General features: G+C 43.6%; 1 protein-coding gene across 1 annotated transcript; it reads left to right on the forward strand.

The window, feature by feature from the left end:
• Positions 1-8,101: 8,101 nt before the first annotated feature.
• NR0B1 (nuclear receptor subfamily 0 group B member 1) lies at positions 8,102-12,863 on the forward strand. The gene is made up of 2 exons (XM_031446517.2): positions 8,102-9,304; positions 12,516-12,863. The coding sequence occupies exons 1-2, from the start codon at positions 8,134-8,136 to the stop codon at positions 12,758-12,760; spliced, it is 1,416 nt and encodes a 471-aa protein (XP_031302377.1). The 5' UTR covers positions 8,102-8,133; the 3' UTR covers positions 12,761-12,863.
• Positions 12,864-21,317: the final 8,454 nt, after the last annotated feature.

Below are 21,317 nucleotides of genomic sequence, written 5' to 3' on the forward strand. Positions count from 1 at the left end.
ATAGAGACCAAACTACTGGTTACCACTGGGGACAGGGAAGGGAGGAGGGGCAAGATAGGGGTAGGGTACTAAGAGATACAAATTATTATATATAAAATAAGTAAGAAACAAGGATATGTTTTACAGCACAGGGAAATATAGCCAGTACTGTGTAATACCTTTAAATGGAGTATAATCTATAAAAGTATTGAATCACTATGCTGTACATTTGAAATTACTATAGTATTGTAAATCAACTATACCTCAATAATATATAAACAGAATGTTTAAAAAGTTACTTCACTCACATATACAGTTCTAGATACCAGAGAAGTGTCAAATTATATTTTGAAGATTTTTGGCTAAGTCCCTGGAATACTCCCTCGCATTATACAATTTCTAAAGAAACACACACACGCACACTCAGTCCTAACAGTTTCATGCTTAACAAACTGTTAACCAAAAGCTTGTGGCTCAAGGTATCAGGTGGAACACAGACAGTTACCTTTCCTCACAGAGTCCTACTGAAATGACAAAGTAAATGATACAGATGAGAGAAATCCACTACAGCTTTGAGAAGGGAACAATCTATGGGACAGAGATTTGGAAAGATTTTTGGAATATGGAAAGGAGACATAGTCACACTGATAGATAAACCAGGGCAGAGGAAAACATGACCCAGAAAACATACAGACCAAAGCTACTGAGAAGGCTGGCATTTTCCACCTGTCAGAGCCCTGAGAGAGGCTCTCAAAGCAGAGAGAGCAGACATTGGGAGCAGGAGTGGGTTGCTGAAGAGATGTTCAGGTGATGAATTAAGGAACTGTCCATGGAGTGGCTTGCTCAGTCAACAGGAGAATGAAAAGAAATTCCAGACAGGCAGTCAGGTACAGCAGATCTGAAGAGGAACCAGTCCACATCATTCATCACTTATCATGTTCCAGGCACTGCTCTTGGCACTTGGGACATAGCAGTGAATGCCTCGGTCTCTACTCTCATAGAATGTATGTTTTCGTGGGAGAAGCAAAGAATAAACAAATAGCTATGGCTGTAGATAGAAAAGGTGCAAGAAGAAAAGTAAAGCAAGTAACAGGGATAAAGAGTGGCAAGTGGTGCTATTTTGGACATTTTAGGTCAGGCAGGGAGGGCCTCTTTGAGGACATGACATTTGAGAAAAGCCTAATGGAAGTTAAAAAATGAACCATGTGATTATCTGCAAGAGGAGATGGAACAGTCCAGATGAGGGAAGCTGCAGGTTTGAAGGTTGAATATCAAGGGAGCCATGTAGCTGGAGCACACAAGTGAGGGACAGGAGCTGGAGAGAGAGCCAGGGCCAGGTCCTGTAAGATTTTATAAAGAGGACTATACCATTAGACTTTTCTAAATGTGATAGAAAGGTACACAATCTCACTTATCTTTAAGAATCATTCTTTGCTTGGAAAACTAGTTGTAGGCAGAGAATGGATGGAAGCAGATCAGTGAGGAGATTAGTAAAGAAGTTGAAGTCAGAAAAGATGGTGGTTTGAGCCAGGATCTAGTGATGCTAGTGATGGGAAAGTGTCAGATCTGAGATATGCTTCGAAGGTAGAGCTGATAAAACTGAATACTGGGTTGGTTGCAGGATATGAATCAAGAGTAACTCACATTGGAAAAAGAGGTCAGAAGACTCCAGAAATATGCCCTAGCAATGTAGTTTGAGTACCTGGATCCAGCCACACCTCAGGCCTCAAGAAAAAGCCTGTGTGAAGGTTCTGGTTTTGTTTAAACTTCTCTGGATAGACTGAAAAATCTCAAGAACCTGTGGATAACGTCCAAATACTTAGAAATACCCCAAATACACACACAACGCTACAAGCCCTACTTTTGCAGAAAGCTCTGGCCATCTAGTGAAACTGTATTGTTCTACTGGTGAATAGTGTGGTTTCTTTTCAATCTATCTCTGAGAGTGGCTGGTAACACTGTTGAATAAAGGCCCAGTCAGGACAAATTATTATCCAGTTGCTGGGTAAATGTTCTTGCCTGCTTCCCCGGTTCAAGCCTTACTTATCTAAAGAAATGAACATCTTGGGACACAATGGTAACATGATTTTCAAAGATGAACAAGCTCAGCAGAAGAGTGCTGAGATAGTTATTGTTTCACCTCAACCAATTCCCACATCAAGTGGACTCACCCCAAGGCAGCAAATTAAGGATGATGAGGTATGAACGTCTCTCTCAGAGGTCTCTTTTTCCCTGTCCTGTATCCTCTTGCCTGTACCTCTGACCCCAACCACAGGTGGGTGGACAGTTGGTTCCATGCAGGCTGCGGCTTCTTTTATCCTGTATTTTGTGACACCATGGATATTGGTGGAAACTTGGTGGCAACATTCAACATTGGGAGATGGAAATAATGGATAAATCGCACTGCCACCTCCTTTGGGCGGGCAATTCCGAGAGGCATTCTGCATATTTCTCTGGAGGCCCTGGTAAAATCACTCCTGCTGGTCACAGCAGTGACCTCAGTCATGCACTTTGATTCTGGCTCCCCCTCCTTCCCAGCTTCACTTTTCCTTCACTCTCACCACTGCCTCCTGGGATCATCTCCCCAGGACATGCATATAGTCCTTGTCTAGTGCCCTGCTTCAGAGAACTCAAGCTAAAGCAGCTTCTTTTTAATAATCTAGCCATGACCATCATGGCAAAAACAGCAGTTTGGACATAAAAGCTTTTGTTTTCTTCACCACCAGCGTTTGGCTCTGCTGCAAAGAAATTTACCTCCATCCATTCACATATTTTTTAATTTGTTTGTTTTTCATGTTTGTCATTGTGAGTTCAGAGAAAGTAATTAGGTTTACAGCACTACTAATGTTAGATGCATTTAACTCCAAATTTGAATGACTTATTATCAACTGTAGGATCCCTGATTTCAAATGCATTTTATATGTATACATACAGAGAATTTCAAATGCACAACTTTGATTTAGTTGGGTGTATATCACTTCACAAACTCTGATGCTTCTGACTTAAAGAAATTGCAGTCTAACTAGTAACTCATGTTTGTGAAGTAGGATTATCATTTCATACATTCAACAACTCTGTGCAGTAAACAAGAGATAATATATTTACTCTCATTTTCGAAATTATCAAGCTAGAAATCAGATCGGTTAGAACAGGTAGCAGGTATTTTAGTAGAAGAGACCTAGGGTTTTTCCACCAGATTGTTAAAACCCACAGTCACAGGAAAGGTTGGGCAGTCCAGTGAAGTTAAAAGATTTGTAGACATGGAAGAAACTTTTCACTCTGTCTCATCAAGTGGGTGTTTGTTGAGTGCCCTTAATATGACAGGGAATGTACAAGGCACTCTAGATACAATGATTGAGGGAAGTTGTTAGGAAAAGTTGGAGGAGAAAAGAAAGCAATTTCTTGAAAGGGAGATATTACAACAGTTCCAGATCCTGATAGAGTCTGTAAATAAAAATACCGTCAACATTAGGGGACATAGCTTTGTAGACCAATTGAGCAATAATTTTCCAATTGACCAGTCAAATCAATTTTAATAGCTTGTCAACCAATGAGGCAATCCTTTGTAAGCCTGCCAGTCAATTGAATTTATTATTGAATTATTGATTAGATAATCCGATCACCATCTGGTATTGAGACAGATTCAAAATTGGCAGATGCAGTAAACTATATTGATTTGAAGAGTGTTTTTCTCTAAATGGAATAGTTGTTTGATCTGGAAAGTTGATTTTAGAACATTTCAGAATTACCGTGAGTAGTTATTATTTCAGCTCAGCAACTATGTGACCCCCAAGGCAACGAATTACCTTTTTTGTAGCTCATCTGAAGGAAATACATAATGATGACTTGATCTTCTTTAAAGGTTTCATGAGTCAGCAGTAAAGCCTATTAATTCTTCCATAAATAGAGCTTTAAATATTCTAGGTCTTGGAAAGGAATAGGAGGGAGGCTATCTCTTGGATTTTATCAGCCACTATTTTTCTACAATAGTGTTTACCCAATATTTACACTGAAAAGTAAGGTAAACACTAGTGCTACTCCCTGCCACCTGTTTACAGAAGGAATTGAATTCTGAGGCATTCCAACTCCTTTAAGACCAGATTGAAAATTCATATCAGGTTTCAGATCGCCATGCCCTCCCAGGTCAAGAGCAGCTTGCTGTGCAAAGGTCAGTTTCACAATTTTACCCAGCTTTATCCCCACCTGCACTTCACTCCTCCATCTTTTAGTGAAAATTGCATTACTTTGAAGTTGAAGGTTGCATTCAGGCAAGCAGAGCAGCTTTACTCCCACTCTGAGTTGGAACAGATAATGGATTCTGCAGAACAGGTGTCCAATTGACCAAGGTCACTGAACAATGACTCAGTGTAAATATCCAAATTGCAGTTGTGGACAAACTCAGCACATGACAGGTGCAGTTGATGAGTGTCCTTTTGTCTAGCTGTCACAGTGGCCTGAGGACACAGAACAAATCAAATGAAGAAGCCTGTGGCTCCCTTAGAAGGTTATGTCTTCACTCATCCTGTAGCCACCAGTTGGCTGGCAGAAGTTGGTGCAAATCTCTGCACTTGTTTGGATGATTTTGTTTCTCAGGAGCTATTTGTTCAAGGAAAAAAACTGAAATGGGAAAGATGAAGTCGGTTTTCTTCTGACATTTCCAAGGATGAATACTTGTAAAGGACAAACAGGCAATCTCTCCCCAGAAACAGTCAATCCAAAGAAACCAGAAAGTCCTTCAGAGTTGCGAATAGAAGATCACAACTCGAGAAAAGCACAAATAAGAAAATCAGAAGACTGCTCTTGGGAAAGTACAGTAATTATAACCAATGTATTACAGGTTCATGGTCCTCAGCACTGCACTGAAGTTTCAATCTGAGACAATGACTGAAAGTCAAAGCCAAAGGCTTCAAACACATGTGAGGTGGGAATGATTAAAGTCACAAAAAATGGGCTTAATTACTAGGATTAAATATATATTTATACATATAGTTGGTAAGATGAAAGAGTTTTAGAAAAACCCTGGAATTATACATGGCTAGGGTACACATATTAAAATAGTTTATAGTATTTTTTCTCATTTCATAGCTGAAAAGGCTAATGTAATGTTAAATGCTATGCTCAATGTTAAATCATTAGAAAGTGAATGAGTGTAAAGTTATGTAGCTTTAAACTTAATGAGTATTAAGTTGCTTTATATTTTCAACGAAGTCAGCAAACATTTCTGTAAAGAGCCATGTTGAGAAATGAGGAAAACCCTTGAAGGACTGAGGACAGGCTGTACACATTAATACTGGTTTATAGAATTGTTCCCCATTTCACAAGTGTGAAGGCTGAAGTTAAATACTTATGCAATGTTATATCTTTAGAGTGGAAGGGCCCGAATTCAGAGCCATGACTTTTGACTATTAACTCAGTTGTCTTGTTACTTTATCACAGCATCTGTAGCACTCTGTGTAGATACAGACACACACATATACAAAGACCTCCAGAAAGCTGAGTCCAATGGGGCCTCCCAACTTCTCCTCCCTCCAGGCTCAGTGCAGCAACAACTGTGTGGGAATCCTTACTCTCTGTGTTGAGAGTAGGAGCTAAAGCCTTCTCTTCTTTCTCTAAAGGTACAGTTGGCCAACAAATATATTTTTAAGCACCACCTGTATGCCAGACCTTGTTCTAGTTGCTGGGATCCAGCTTGGCTAATTCCTTGCCCTCAAGGGATTTTTATACTAGGGAGAAGAAACAATCAACAAGCATCAAGTAACTAAATCAATCAATCGTTTCAGCTTCTGATAAGCATTAGGAAGGAAATAAAATTGGGTAAAAAGTAACTAGCGCTGGCAATTTACGGAGGGGACGGATGTAGGCCAGGTTTTTCAACGAGGCTGGTTGGTGGGGTCAGCAAGCAGTAAGATCGCTCAAGCAGCAAGAACAATACCCCCAAACAGTAGCTTGAATATTGGAAATAGCAAATGAAATGGACAATGCGGTAACATTTCCAATACAGATTATCATTGTGGACCATGTGGCCCATCCAGTGCTGTGAATCTGAGCCAAGAAATGTGGACATGTAGAAAAAATGAGACAGCTTTGGTGTGGAGAGTGAAGGTGGACTTCCCTAGGAGAGAGAGGATAATAGTGGTGCAGGGGTAGTATTACCTAACCCTGAAGTTATTCAACGTTATCTTAAAAAGGGGAGGGGAATAATGGTTGACACATCCAACACTTATCATGTACCAAACAAGCATTTTATATGAATTAACTCACCTATGAGGATTACTTCACAGAGACTATTGTCCACATTTTACAGATAAGGAACCTGAGGCACAGGTGGCTTAAGTAGCCGTCCCGTGAAAGGCTAAATAATGTCCTCCAATGATGTCCATATCCTAATCCTCAGAACTTGTGAATATGTTATCTTACATGGTAGAAGGTACTTTGAAGATGTAATTTAAGAATTTTGAGATGGAGAGATTATTTTGGATTATATGGGTTTGCCCAATGTATGTATAACGATCCTTCTAAGAGTCAGAAAGGAGATGGAAGCAGAGGTAGCAGTGATGTGGCCAGGAGCCAAGGAATGCCCAGTAGCTTCAAGAAACAGGAAAAGACAAGGAAACAGATTCTCCCCTAGGGCCTCCAGAAGGAATGTCACCTTGATTTTAGCCCAGTGAAACTGATTTCAGACTTCTGGCCTCCGGAACTACAACACAATAAATCTGTATTCCCTTAAGCCAACTAAATTTGTGGTAATTTGTTACAGCAGCAAGAGGAAACTAATACATTGCTCAAGGCCATGGAGCTACGCAGAGTCAGGGCCAGAATTAAAATCAAGGCAATCTGGTGCCAGTGGGGAGATTAAAGCACTGTGTTATAGGGCCTCTCATAGGCAGAATAAAATTTCAGGTTGAATGCAAAATAAGTGTCTCCTAGCTTTTCCTCCTATGCTCAGAATTCCAGGTCTCAGAGAAACTTAAAAAAGAGAGAAAGGGGATACTATACCAGCTGGTATATACCAGTCCCCTTCCCTGCAAATTGTCTTCAGTCATGAACCCAAGAGATCACTAAATAAACCCCCCATTTGAGAGATGAGGAATTTGAGGACTTAAGGGTTGTGATGTGAAGTTAACCAGATGGTTGGTGAAACAATCAGCTAGTTAAACAAGGGGCAGGTGGTGATGTGGAGATACCCACTGATCTCAGTGCCTGTATGGAACTCAAGGAAAGAGGCTCTGTGGAAAGAGAGGAACAAACAATCCAGGCTTCTTGAAACCTGTATTTCTCACTATTTGCTTAAGAAAGGTGGGAGAAGAAAAAAGTTAACTGCACATCTACCCAATGTAATATCTCTAGAGGAATCCAGAATTCTCACTGTAGCAACCTTTTAGCCCCTTGTGATTACTATATTCTCAAATATTAGCCACTTGTATAACCTGGTCCTGCCCCTCAGCTTTCTAACATGGCATTTTGGACAGAGTGGGTGCTCATAAATATTAACTGAATTAAACAAAAAGCTTATGATAGCATTCTTAGACCAATGCTTTTCAAAATTTAAGATGCATGCAAATCCTTTGGGAACTTCGTTAAAATGCAGATTCAGAGTTACAGGGTCTGGCTGGGGCCTGAGATTGGGCACATCTACCAAGTTCCCATATGATACGGCTGGTCCACGGTCTATATTTTTCAAGGTCCCTGAAAATGGATACATATACAAAATATATCATACAAAGTTTGAACATTAAATGAAAGTTTGCCAAGATGGCACAGAAATGATTTTTCCCCCTTTTCAGTACCCCTTCCTTTCCAATAAAGAGAGCACATCAGACGCCGGGGTTCGATGGAAAGGGTTGGAACAATGCCCTAAAATACCTGCTCCCTGCGCTCTGCTCTCGTCTTCCTGAGGCCGGGAAGGGTAATGACAGGAAGGAGGGAAGTGTCCCGGAGCTCCCCCGCCTCCATTCCTCTTTCGTTTTCAGCCTTTAAGGAGCATCTGCCCCTTTTGAACCACCGGGGTGACGGGCGAACACACCCGAGCGCCGCGCCGCCCTCCAAGCTCTTGCCCAGGCGGGGACGGCGGACGCGCGTGCGTGAGCGCTCGGTATAAATAGATCGCGCGGGCGGCGGCCACTGGACAGAGCCGAGCTACGGGAACCGCGGGCCATGGCGGGCGAGGACCACCAGTGGCAGGGCAGCATCCTCTACAACATGCTCATGAGCGCCAAGCAAACGCACGCGACCCCGGTGGCGCCCGACACACGGCTGGGGGGTGCATGCTGGGGCTGCTCGTGTGGCGCCGAGCCCCCAGTGGGCAGAGAGGGGCTGCCGGATGGACGGGCAGTGGCGCTCCTGTACCGCTGCTGCTTTTGTGGTGAAGACCACCCGCGGCAGGGCAGCATCCTCTACAACATGCTCACAAGCGCAAAGCAAACGCAAGAGACTCCAGAAGCGCCCGAGGCACAACTGGGGGGTGCGTGCTGGGGCTGTTCGTGTGGCGCGGAGCCTCCGTTGGGCAGAGAGGGACTCCCGGGTGGGCGGACCACGGTGCTCCTGTACCGCTGCTGCTTTTGCGGTGAAGACCACCCACGGCAGGGCAGCATCCTGTACAGCTTGCTCACCAGCGCAAAGCAAACGCACGTGGCTCCTGAAGCTCCCGAGGCGCGGCCAGGGAGCGCGTGGTGGGACCGCTCTTACTGCGCTCAGAGGCTGGGGGGCAGAGAGGAGTTGCCGGCCGGGCGGGCCATGGCGCTCCTGTACCGCTGCTGCTTTTGCGGGGAAGACCACCCGCGGCAAGCGGGCATCCTCTGCAACATGCCCGCAAGCGCAAAGCAAACGCACGTGGCTCCAGAAGAGCAGCCGGGGGCCCCTTGGTGGGATCCCTCGTGTGGAGCGCAGCGGCGGGTGGCCCTCAAGAGCCCACAGGTGGTTTGCGAGGCAGCCTCGGCAGGCCTGTTGAAGACGCTGCGCTTCGTCAAGTACTTGCCCTGCTTCCAGGTGCTGCCCTTGGACCAGCAGCTGGTGCTGGTGCGCAGCTGCTGGGCGCCGCTACTCATGCTCGAGCTGGCCCAGGACCGCCTGAACTTTGAGACGGTGGAGACCTCGGAGACCAGCCTGCTGCAGAGGATCCTCACCACCAGGCGGCAGGAGACCACGGGCGACGAGCCGCCGTCCCAGCCCACGCTGCAGCCACAGCTCGTGTCGCCGCCCAAGACCGAGCATTTGCCGTCGGCCGCCGAGGTCCAGGCAATCAAGGGCTTCCTTGCAAAGTGCTGGAGCCTGGACATCAGTACCAAGGAGTACGCCTACCTCAAGGGGACCGTGCTGTTTAACCCGGGTAAGAATGCCGGCCTTGGGCTCTGACTTCTCCCTGTTCAGAAAAGCATTGGGTAGTACCGACCCGGGGCAAAGACACTTAAGACTTTTCAGTTGACAGGGGAATGTAAGGGGCATAAGGAAAGAATCGCGACTAACTTAGCAGAGTTGGGGGAGTTACAGAAACCTTCTCAAGGGTGGGCTGCTGCCAGAACCCCAGCCAAGAGGAGGGGGTTTGTTTGTTGAGGTTTGCACTTCTCTCTCTGAACCTATTAATATAGAAAAGTTTGTGCTGTCAAGGGACATGGCTGTTCCTTTCCTCTCCTCTAATCTTTTAAATCCAGGAGCATAGCTTTATTTTTTTAAAAGTTTGTGTTTGCGGCAAATTCTGCAAAATTCCTTTCTGAAGCCCAGTTTGGAAATTTACTAGAAACTTTTTGTTGGAGGAGGTCTATTAAGGCTGGCAAGAAATGTAGTATTTATTAAGGACCCATAGAGAGACCATCCCCTGGGGACACTGTCCAGCAGGACACTAGACTTAATGTTTCATGGGTCTGCCTTTGTATGGTCATTTTAATGGTCTTAAGCAGCTGGGCTGTCTCATCTTCCAACTGTCTGAATATCAGGCTGGCAAAATGGTAGGAAAAGACATGTTAGGGACTGCAAGCAGGTGCACTACTTCAGAGCTTGAAGATACCTTAGAGACCTCCTAGTCAATCCCCTCTGCACTTAACCCTCCCATCACCCCATTGGCAGGTTAGGTCATCTAGTCCCAAGTGACCTTCCCCAAAACAAATGGCCGGTGAGTTGTGGAGCATGGGTCTCCTGTCTTCTGGGCCCAAGGGGATGCCGGTGGCACCATACTTTCAGGTTGTCTGTTGGGTGCTGGACACTCTGGCCCACACAGTGCAACCAAATCATTGGAGAACATCTCTCTGGACAGCCCAGCACCTTGTCTCTAGTGTGTCCTACTACTAGAGTCATCTTCAACCAACATCCTCCAAAAAGGATCACAAGTCGGCAGGAAGTTTCCAGGCAGCTTGAGTTGGGATCGTTTTTTATAATGCTCCCTCCAGATCCTTTCCTCCTGACACCAGGAGACTTGGGGTTATGTCCTTGCCTCCTGACTAGAATTTTTGAAGGAGTATAGAGCAGTATTCAGTGGGATAATTCATTCAGACCTCACATTTCAGGACCTAGAGACTTCAGCTCACTCCAGTGATTATAGGTCACCCTATGCTTATATCATTGTTTTCCATCTTGCCTGTGCATAGAAAACACTTAGAGGGGCTTGTTCTAAGTTTCCAGCCCCCTCCCCTAGAAGTTCTGATTCAGTAGCTCTGATGTAGGGTCTGCAAATCAACATTCATAAGAAGTGCCTCAGGTGGTTCCTAAGATCATCTGGAAGTGTTTTCTCACTCCTTCAGCTGTGTTATTAGACATCTGCCGTGTGCTTTGTTCTTCTGTAATAAAAAGACAAGGGCTTGGCTTTCAGAAGGTGACATTCCACTAGTTTCCCTCTTTTCCTCCACCCTGTTTTGCATCCCTTATTCTCACTCTGCTTTTCTGAGTTCTCTCTCAATAAGTTTAACCAGCTAAGCTGGGTATATTTTAAACACAAATGCACCTGCATTTGGAAAAAAAAAAAGTAATACCTGCTAAATGTGTGGCCTTTCTTTACTGTTTATTGTCTTGTATCCGCTGGTCTTTATGTTTAAACATTTCCCTCCCATCCCCACGGAGTCCATCCGTCTTTTCTTTTTCCCGAATTTACTTTGAAGGCAAGTCTTTTTTGGGGGTGGGGGAGCCACTTTAGGGGGTGATGGAAAAGGGAGGATATGGTATGAAAGCAGAGAAAAGTGGAGCTCACAAGATTAAGTTTTAATAAGCCATGAATCTAGACCTGGCAGAGCTTCTGATTTCTGGTGGTTTCATGCAAGCCTTGCCTTATCCTCATTAATGGAATCCAAGCACAATAAAATTGAGTCTTAAGCCTGGAAAATGAGCTCTAGGTAGTTGGGGATGTTAATGCATGGACTAGGGTAATCAGAATTGGAATATGGATAAGAGATGTTATACTTTGTTCTCATTGATCAGATCTGATATTGGCCTATTATAGAAATGACTTGCCTATTGCCATTTTTTTTTTAAAGAACACTGGCGGGTTCTGTTACTCTATGACGATTAGCATGGTGCTTTTAAAACTTTTCTGTTGAATGTGGTAGAAAAAGAGAATGAAGATGACTATAATCATCAACATCATTTAAACAGAATGGTAAATTGGTAATTACTTAAATACAAGGTAAAGAATTTTACAGTGATATTACTATCATGGAAGATCAAGGACTTTTAAAAGCAGCCTCCTCTTACTACCTTCTTTATAAAACTTACAGGCATTTAATCTTCCCTGCATTGTATTTCATTCCGTTTTTCTTGGGTATCACACTGTACTGCAAGAAGGTCATGCATTCACTATTTGAAAAGTTACTTTTGTACCATGTTGCAGCCCATGTTTTCACACTTACCTTTTAACCCTTTAATGGCTGTTCAGACAGTGCTTTCAAAGTTGGCTTACTTTAAACTATTTTTTAAAAAAGCCTTTTGGAAGGCTCATTAGAATCACTGTTTTCTTTAAACCTTCCCCAATACAGAAATCATGGTACAACGAGCTAAGTGGCCAGTGTTATCTCTCAACTTATTATGGGACTCTAAAATCAGCCTGCAGCCAATAGTTAAAATGAGACTCCTCAGTCACAGTTGGTGGCTGTGAATGGCAAAATACCTGTCATCTGGAAAACCTCTTGCCATTATACCAAGGCTTGTTTCCCATAGGTAAAACGTAAAGTGCTCACTTCTTGAAATAATTCTGATTTCTTCATACTTGCACAGATAGTGAACTGGAGCAGTGATTCATTAAGCTGTACTCCACTGTCATAATCGAATTAAGCATGCATTTGTTGGCTCAGGGCCGGCAGTTTTTAATTGTGAGAATACAAACATAGTAAATATTAAATAAGAATAATTACATGAGGTGTCTTTCTTGGAAGCGTTGCTGCTGAACACTCCCAACTGGTTTGGTACTTTATCCTTGTTGTCGAAAGAACTTCTCACCTGGAAGCTTGAAAGCTTTTCTAATTTGGGGAGGGGCAGAACGGATATACTTAAAAAGTTAGCAAAGGGTTCTGCATGAGCTGTTTCTACTGAAGAGCTTTTTCTCCCTTTTTCTCCTCCAGACCTGCCAGGCCTGCAGTGCGTGAAGTACATCCAGGGACTCCAGTGGGGAACTCAGCAGATACTTAGTGAACATATCCGGATGACACACAGGGAGCATCAGGCCAGATTCGCCGAACTGAACAGCGCTCTCTTCCTGCTGAGATTCATCAACGCCAACGTCCTTGCGGAACTGTTCTTCAGGCCCATCATTGGCACTGTCAGCATGGATGACATGATGCTGGAAATGCTCTGTGCCAAGTTATGAAGGCATGCGGGCCACACAAGTGCAGATCAATGTGAAGCACACACGAGGAACAGGGGGCAGAAGAGTGTCAAATAGTGTAAAATAAACTTTCTTATTATTTTTACATGGCATAGTAATTTTGTATTCAATTAAAGAAAAACTGTAGTTACAGACAGGCAGAAAATCCTCAGTTCCATACTGTTTCATCGAGAAGGAAAAAATTTGCCTACTGGGAACACAGCTTAGGACATCTTTAAGGAAAGATGAGGGTCCTACACGAATACACTACACAAGTTTAGCCACTCTCTCCACTGAGCCTACCAACATCAAATTTGTAATCTTATAATGTTGAAGTGTTAACCACTAACTTAATTGCAAAAAGGTTCATCAGGGTTTTAGCAAGACTTCAAAAAATACAAAGAACCTAGCCAACGTAAACAAAAGTTATCTTTGTAGGTTGATTTGGCTCTACCTTCATTTACACTCTCATCAGCTGTGTGGAAGACTGTCTTTGTACTGACTCAAGTGGACATTGGTGAGCATAGAGGCAAATGAAAGTGAAATAGGAGATTTTCAGAGTTTTAGTTGGGGATTTTTCTGTACACGGTAAATAAAGTTCAATGAGAAACTTACATTCTACAAGGAGGCGCTATAGTTCTGGAAAAATCATCATTATAAACCCCCATTATATCTCATCCTTTAGATCCATTATATATGAGACTGTCACACTGAAGAAGCATGGTATGAAATATACAGTGACTTTATCATTGGCTCCTGCTGCCCCTTTAAGTGCCATCAATAGAACTACTTCCTGTCCCTGGATAAAATTTAGGGCACTAAATATTTATTCACTTATAGGTAATAAATTGCCCATCAGTGACTAATACATCTAGTCCAGGGTAATACCCCACTGCAGGGAGTCTTAAACTTTCTTTTGCACAAACTCCTTTGACAGTCTGGTGAATCCTTATGGGCATCTTCTCAGAATTAGGTTCTCAAAATAATGCAGCAAATAAAATACTTACGATTACAAAAGAAGTGACTCATGTCAAAATATAGTATTAAAAATGTTAAGTTTAAAAATATTTTGAAATGTGGGGTAATATACATGCTGCTTCATCAGCACATTAAAAAAACTAGCTGGTGGCAGGTCTAATATCTACCTTCATTTCAAGGTAGTGATCAATATAACTGAAATTTCAAAATCATCTCCATCTATAATGTGTTAAGGGAATATTGGAGATTTCCGCTGGTGACTCTTGGGGAACCCCAAGATCACTACCCCATTCAGGGATTTGCTAGAGGGTCTCCTGGGTCTCAAGTCTATGGCTGTCTTCAGGGCTAAGACTTATTACAGAAATGTGGTAAGAGTATGCAGCCAGATCACAAGGAGAAAGACACAAGTGGAGTCTGGAGGAATCCATGTCTCCCTCTCCGATGAGGGGTCACATAGCACACTCTTGCTCAGCAATAAAAACTCAGCACCATGTGTGTGATATCTCTGCCCAGGGAAGCCCTTTGAGACTCACAGTTTAGAGTATTTATTGAGGATACACAAGCCCCTTTTACCTCACATGTACCAAAATTCCAAACATGCAGAAAGGAAGTAGATGCTCAGCATAAACCCTATTGTTTGCACAAACAGTTTAGGCCCAGTGAGCCACTCTTATGAGTTAGGGAAGGACGGGAACACTCCCCAAAGCGAAGCTCCCAGATGTCAGCCAAGGATCAATCTTGCAAGAAAGCCATCCTAAGAATAGCAGTCTCACCCTACCTATGTTAACCTGTCTTCACAATCCACTCCCTTGGCCCTTGGTCAAGGAGTCTTTATAGAATTATGATCAGTAGAACCCCACACATCAGGGCGAGGCCAACCTGCAGAAGTGATCTCACTTGTGCCCTATAAGGATCCTGGACAAAGCCACTTAAAACATCCCATTAGCCTTTAAGGTCTGTCTTAGAAAGCCAGCTGGCTCTCTGTAAGTTTCCATATGAACCTTTTCTACCTGGCCCAAGGCATCAATTCCGGCCCAGAACAGCTCTGGCTGGGAAGATGAAGCTGACTGGAAGCCTTCCAGGGTTGAGGCAGTGTCACAATGGTCAGGGCACACATCTAAGAAATACAATCCCCAAGGGCACAAGTGTCCCTTGGAAACAAAATTTACAATGTTTGGGCACCTCCAGAAGGACATGCATTGGGCAGACAGTAGAGGCTAACAGGGCCCCCTAGTGTGGCTTCCCACCATGGTGCCTCCCACCCCCAGGTTCTCAGTCCAGAGTTCGGTCCTTGCTTTAAGAGGGACTGCCTAAGGCAGTCCATTCCAAACCGTTCTATCAGCGACTTGAGTTCATCGTCTGCCGAGGGTGGACTGCATTTGGAAGTGCCGTTGGGGACCTTGCAGGAGCTGCCCCACCCCTACCCTCCCACAGTCACAATCATAAGCCAACTGGGCTCAGTTGCCCATCTGAACCCTAAGCACTGTCATAGAAGCTTGCAAAGACAGCACAAAGGCATGGTTTTCTTCAGAAAGAGGATACATCTTCCTGGAGCAGCTCTGAAAACCAAAGCTCATCAATGCCCCACCCCTACCCAGGTGCCAAGGATATTTTGTTGTTTTCTCAGTTGTTCCAAAATCTTCTTGTCCCATTCACTAATCCTAACTTTACAATTTTTCCTAATCATTTCTTTTTTGCCCAGACCTTATGTCTGCAAGAGGGACACAAGTATTTTCACAGAATAACATTTTTACAACTTAACCCCAAAAACCCACATTATATTCAGGAACCAGTCAGGGCGAAACTGAAACTGAGCCCCCCACTCCCCTCGCCAAACCAAGTTCCTTAGTGAGTTTGTGATTAATCACTCTATCCAAAACTTTATTCCCTTGCTTGTCACCTCTGACCTCAATCCCGTGCTAACTGAACACTAATTAACCAGAGTCACATGACTAAGACTATTGTTGTCAGTAACATTGTTAAGGTACTAAAATTGCTGTTGGAGATACCACAATTAACATACAAATGCAAGTTGTTTCTCCAGGGCAAGATGAGCTCACAAACCCCCTGAGCCTTGGACCACCTGGCCAGAGAATCCTAAACTGGAAACATCCTCACTCTTGAAACCACAATTCAGAAATGCCACAAGAGGACTGATGATTAATCTCAGTTTCTTTGTTCCTCCTCTTTAAGACATACCTAATTCAAAGACTAAGATGGAGTGGATCTGAGGCTTGTCTCCTACTCCCTTGCTTGGCGTCCTGCAAATAAACCATTAATTTGCTGCAAACACTTGCTGCCAACAGTTTGGCTTTCTGCGCCACGGGCACATGAGCCCTTGCTCAATAACAAAATTCTGATTTTTCAACATTAAAAAAAATGGATCTATATAACCTTCCTCCCCCCATGACTTGTCCTGTTCATTGATCTGGTGAGCAGCCTAGAAAAGACAAAACCCTTTCTGAAGATTGCTACAATGAATAATCCAAGGACCAAGTGAAAAGTGAGGGAAGGAGTCAGGCTGTCAGTCCACTGTTGCAGACTGCCGCTCATCTGGTAAGCAGAACACAAGTCAACAGCAGTGAGGCACCCCTCCCACCCTCACTCCACCCTACACAAGGGTTCTAGAGTCTGATTTGCTGAGGGGGCAGAGGTGTCATACTCCCCGTGAGCACCCTCCCTTATCCTGCAGGGTTCAATAGGAATCACAAGGTAGGAATGCAATCAAGCTCTGCATCAGAACTATAGAGCCCACCTGCAGCTCCACTTCAAGCGATCCCATTGGAGAACAAGCCCTTACCCTAGGGCATCTGCAAGCAACCCAGCCAGTCCAGCCAGCACCCAGGCGTTTTCAGAGCTAGGACCTCACAGAGGGGTCCAGCAGTCCCAGAGTCTGGCAGTCCCATTCACTGACCCTGTGCCTGCTTGCAGCTGAGCATAGCTCCCTGCTGACAATGAATCAGGCCAGAGCAGGCAGTATTACATTTTAGCTTGGAGTCAGGTCCAGGCAACCAGCATCTGTGAATTCAGTATACCTAAAATACCAGTGGCTTTTCCTCAGCAGCAAGCAAAGCCAAGACGCTGGAGGGCCAGACACCTGCGTTCCAAGTCCAAGTGATAAGCAAGCCTTTCCCAAGCACTTTTCACCTTGTCAGTCTTAGGGTCCAACCTGACCCCTGCAAAAATATGCACAACAGGGCAGAAAATCATCAGCCCTTAAGGGCCAGAAATCTTATTTTACAGAAGCTCATTAGCAAAACTAAAAATGCTTTTTTAAATTCCGTATGTGTATGTTCATCTGGAGACTGGTTCCCTTTTCCCAGAGGCTCCAACAGGCAAAAACCACAGCAAAAAATCATCAGTTAGAGGAGACTTGTTTCAATACTGAGTTTAAATTCCAATCCGCCCACCTGTGGCAGAAAACAAGTGAGCTGTGTCCCATGAACCCATTTTTTTTCCTCTTCTGTTTTCCCTGGTTGAGATGACCCTTCCAGCATTATGAAATTAAAAGCATATAACATTTTACATCAATTTGTATCATACAGCCAGACGCAACAGCCACAAAATGCAAAGCTGTGATTTAAAATTCCATTTTTCTCCCTCATTACAAGTTTACTCAAAGCCCTAGCAGTAAATCCACCGTTTACAGAGTTCACATCACAGCTGCCAGGAGAACCCAGCTGGAGTGCAAGGGGAGGGGAAGGGGCTGCTGCAGTAGCAGCTAGAGGGAAGAAAAGGCTAGAGTGTTTCTCCTTTCTTTTCCCCCTCTGCCTTATTTAAAGCCTGGCTCCAGTCCTAGCAAAAGACTTAGCCTTTTTCCCATCCACTTAATGGACAGAGCAACTACAAACCAATTTCTGTGCTTGGACCCTTTCTCCCCCTCCCCAGAGGGGGGACAGAGAGAGAAAAAGAAACAAGTCATCACCTGGGCTACGGCTATTTTTTTCCCCTCACTTTAGCCTGCATGGCCAAAAGCAGCCTGGGGGATGCAGTGAGCCAACTGTAAGGATGGATCTGTCACACTGACATTCTATAGGGAGCTTTTACCTCTGACCACAGCCACTCAGCTGCTGCTTCATGCTATGGTACCTCCACAGTCACCCAGGTACCTGCGTTTCGGCATGCCCTGCCCCTCCTTCTTTCCTTCAAAGTAACGCTGTAGCTAAATTTCAGTGAGTTGGAGTCATTCTAACAAATTCTGCCACCGTGTTGGAGGTACCCTAAGCCCCCCCTCCCCTGCCACTACATTCACCTATCAGCTAGATGGTCTCAGAGCACTTGCATGTGGTTGTCTCTACAGCTCAGATGATTTATAGTGATGCAGTGAAGACACACAGCTAGATCAGATGGGGACGACACAGGTGGAATCCATAAGGCTTCCTTTTGACGTCTCTCGTTCTCGCCCATGAGGGGCCACTAAGGTAGTTGCTTTTTCACGTGCGCCCCACCCCCACCGTAACAAAAATTAGCAGCATGTGTGTAATGTTTCTTCAGGGAGAAGTCCATTAGAGATTCAGGGCCCGGAGTTTTCACCGGGGACTCGTCACATAAGCACCCTCTACCTAGCTTGTACCAAAATTCCAGTCTCCTAGCAGGAAAGCAGGGGGTCAGCATAAGTCATATTGTTTGCACAAACAATCTAGGCACCCCACAGTGACCCACCCTGACCACTTAGGGAAGGGGAGGAAGATTCCTGGAACTGTACTTCCCTGATTTAAGCTAACGGCCGCCTTGCAAGCAGGCCCTCCTAAGGATAGTGCTCTCAGGCTTACTATGCCAACTCTTTCCTGCACAGGTACTGCTAATATTACTGTGCTGTGTTACGTGCATTCATAATTAAAGGAGAGGCCAAATTTCAGTCAGAGTTTAGTGAAAATAACTATGTAACCGTTTTTTTCCCCCAAGAAATCAAGTTCACTGAACCCCTGACTTCTATCCAGGGGCTCCTCGAAAATGGAGGAAATTCATTGATTATTGATTCAGAACCACTGAAAGTTAGTACCTCATTCTTTCCCAGTCTGAGACTTTCCCGTTAACCACCTGCAGCGGGAGAGCAGGGGCTTCTAATATTCTCCACACCCACCACTTTGTACTTCTAGTCCTACTTCTGTATCTTCCTACGCACATTTGCAGATGCCCACAAGGTCGGAAGACATCAAGGAGAAAGAGGTAAAGGGAGAAAAGTTCTCACCTGGCTGACGCCCAGCTCTCTGTCGTTTTCTCTGGCCATGGCAGATGTTTCGAGTTAATTCCTCGTCTTGTGGGTACGCACATACCTCAGCGTGGAGAACTTCCTCCACATTTCCCTCATCTCTTGGCATCTCGCTCCTGCAACTACTTCTATATTTCTTCTAGTCGTGCTTCTCTCTCTTCAGTCCTCGGACCTCCCTTTTCCTCTTCACCCCCTCAGCGTCTTCTACTCGCTTCACTCCACTAGGCAACTCTGGCAGGGAATTAGACAAACCTACGGCAGCACGCATGCGCACGGCAGCACGCACGCGCACGCTGGTTCTAGCGCGCATGCTCTCTCTCGCTCTTGTGCTCTCGCGCTCTCCCCCCACCCCACCCCCCTCCGCCTGCCTTGGAGGGAAATAGTTTTTGCTTTGGCAGATTTTAAGTGTGTAGGCCACCCAACCCAGCCACCTGTTCTGTATTAGTATTTCACATAATACTAATCCCTAAGGAGAGGTGCACTGAATAAATGGCAGTTTATTTCTACTGAAGGACAAGAGAGCTTTTGGATTAATCGTGTTAGAGAATTTCAATCTGGATATGAGGTTGGTAGAATGATGGAGGGGGCGGGGGCGGGGGGGGGGTGCAGGTAAGAGGGCCTGACAATTAGAAGAAAGTCTTTGGACAGAAGCCCTCAGAACCTGAATGCCTACTTAGAAATTCTGTCTGAATGGCTGTAGTAACCTCACTCTTTTGTTGCCCCTTTTTCTATCATTGGTTGGTGGTATCCCCTATAGCACTATAATTTCATTTTGACTTGTTTGCATCTTGCAGTTAGATAACTTATGATGAAATATAGCCACTAAAGTGAATGTGAGTGAGATACTGCTCTGAAGAGAAATTTATCAATAAAGCCGTCTACAAATTCTTCAGAACTGTAAACTCACGCATGGTCACATCAGTGACTACGTTATGTGTATGGATTTAAGAAGCTACCATTTAGTTTTTTAAAGTAACAATATCTAAATATAGTTCCCTGTGTTAAAGCTTGTAATAACCTATAATGAAAAAGAATATGAAAAAGAATATATATATAACTGAATCACTATGCTGTACACCAGAATCTAACAAACACTGTAAATCAACTATATTTCAATAAAAAGTAACAATATCTGAGAGTTGCGCAGAGTTATTCATTTCTTTTTACAGAAGTCTTACTGATCAGTAGTGCCAAATGCAACTCTTTTTCTATTCTAGTCATGGGCTGCTGTATGAGTAATTGGTGAAGTCAAACTCTGAACCTAATGTTTTAGGGCAGAAAATCTCATCAAACCATATGCCCAATTTTAGAGCAGAAGACCAAAAGTTCTGGCAGAAATTTTAAGAGTGGTTAGATAAAGATGCAAGGTGGTCTACAGAAAACAAAATGTAAAAATAAGTAGAACAGAAATAGGAAGGTAGCAAGTAGCAGAGGATGGGGGACAAAATAAGCAGGAAAAAGGGGAAAATAAATTCATAATATAAAATGAATGTCAGATTTACTAAAGTAGTCTGTATTATTACATTGTTTTACTCCTAATACATGATTACAAAAAAGTTTATTTCAAGTAAAAAAGCTAATATTTATTGTACTAAGCTCTGTTTTCAGTACTTTTCAAGGTTTATCTCATTCCTTACAATAGCTCTACAAGTTATAGCTGTCCTACCTTCCCAGATGAGTTAAGGCTCAGTGATGGAGTATCTTTCCCAGGACCCCATCACGAGCATAAGGTATGGCTGGAATTCGAAAGTAGTCCTGTATGATGAGTGCACCTAAATTTCTACCACCATACCACACTGTCTCCAATTTAGCTACAGAAGCTAAAGAGAAGTATATTTACAACATTTTATAGAATACATTTAACATACCTTATTTTTTTTTTTTACTTTTTAAGAATGCCAGTTTTCACATGTTTATGACTGAAGGTTAATACTTCCCGCTAAGACCACAGCAAACTTCCCCATTCTTGTGATTCTGGATCTTGTATCTGTGATCATCAGTGAGCCTCTATTTTTTCTTTGCCAAGTTGTTTTATTTATTTATTTTTATTCTTATTTTTTATTGATGTGTAGTTGATTTACAACGTTAGTTTCAGGTATACAGCAAAGCAATTCAGTTATACATATACATACATACATACTTTTCCAGTTTCTTCTCCATTATGGCTCATTACAGGAAACTGAATATAGTTCCCTGTGCTATGCAGTAGGTCCTTGTTGTTTATCTATTTTATACATAGTAATGTAACATACTTTATTTTAAAATCTAGGTACCTAAAACTACTTTTGGTTTTTGGCTGTGGGTAAATCTGGTGGCTCCTATGCTGCCATTGTATAGTTACAATGGACACATTTTCTAAACCAGAAATCG

The sequence above is a fragment of the Camelus dromedarius genome, chromosome X (genome assembly GCF_036321535.1).
Source record: "Camelus dromedarius isolate mCamDro1 chromosome X, mCamDro1.pat, whole genome shotgun sequence".
NCBI lineage: Eukaryota > Metazoa > Chordata > Mammalia > Artiodactyla > Camelidae > Camelus > Camelus dromedarius.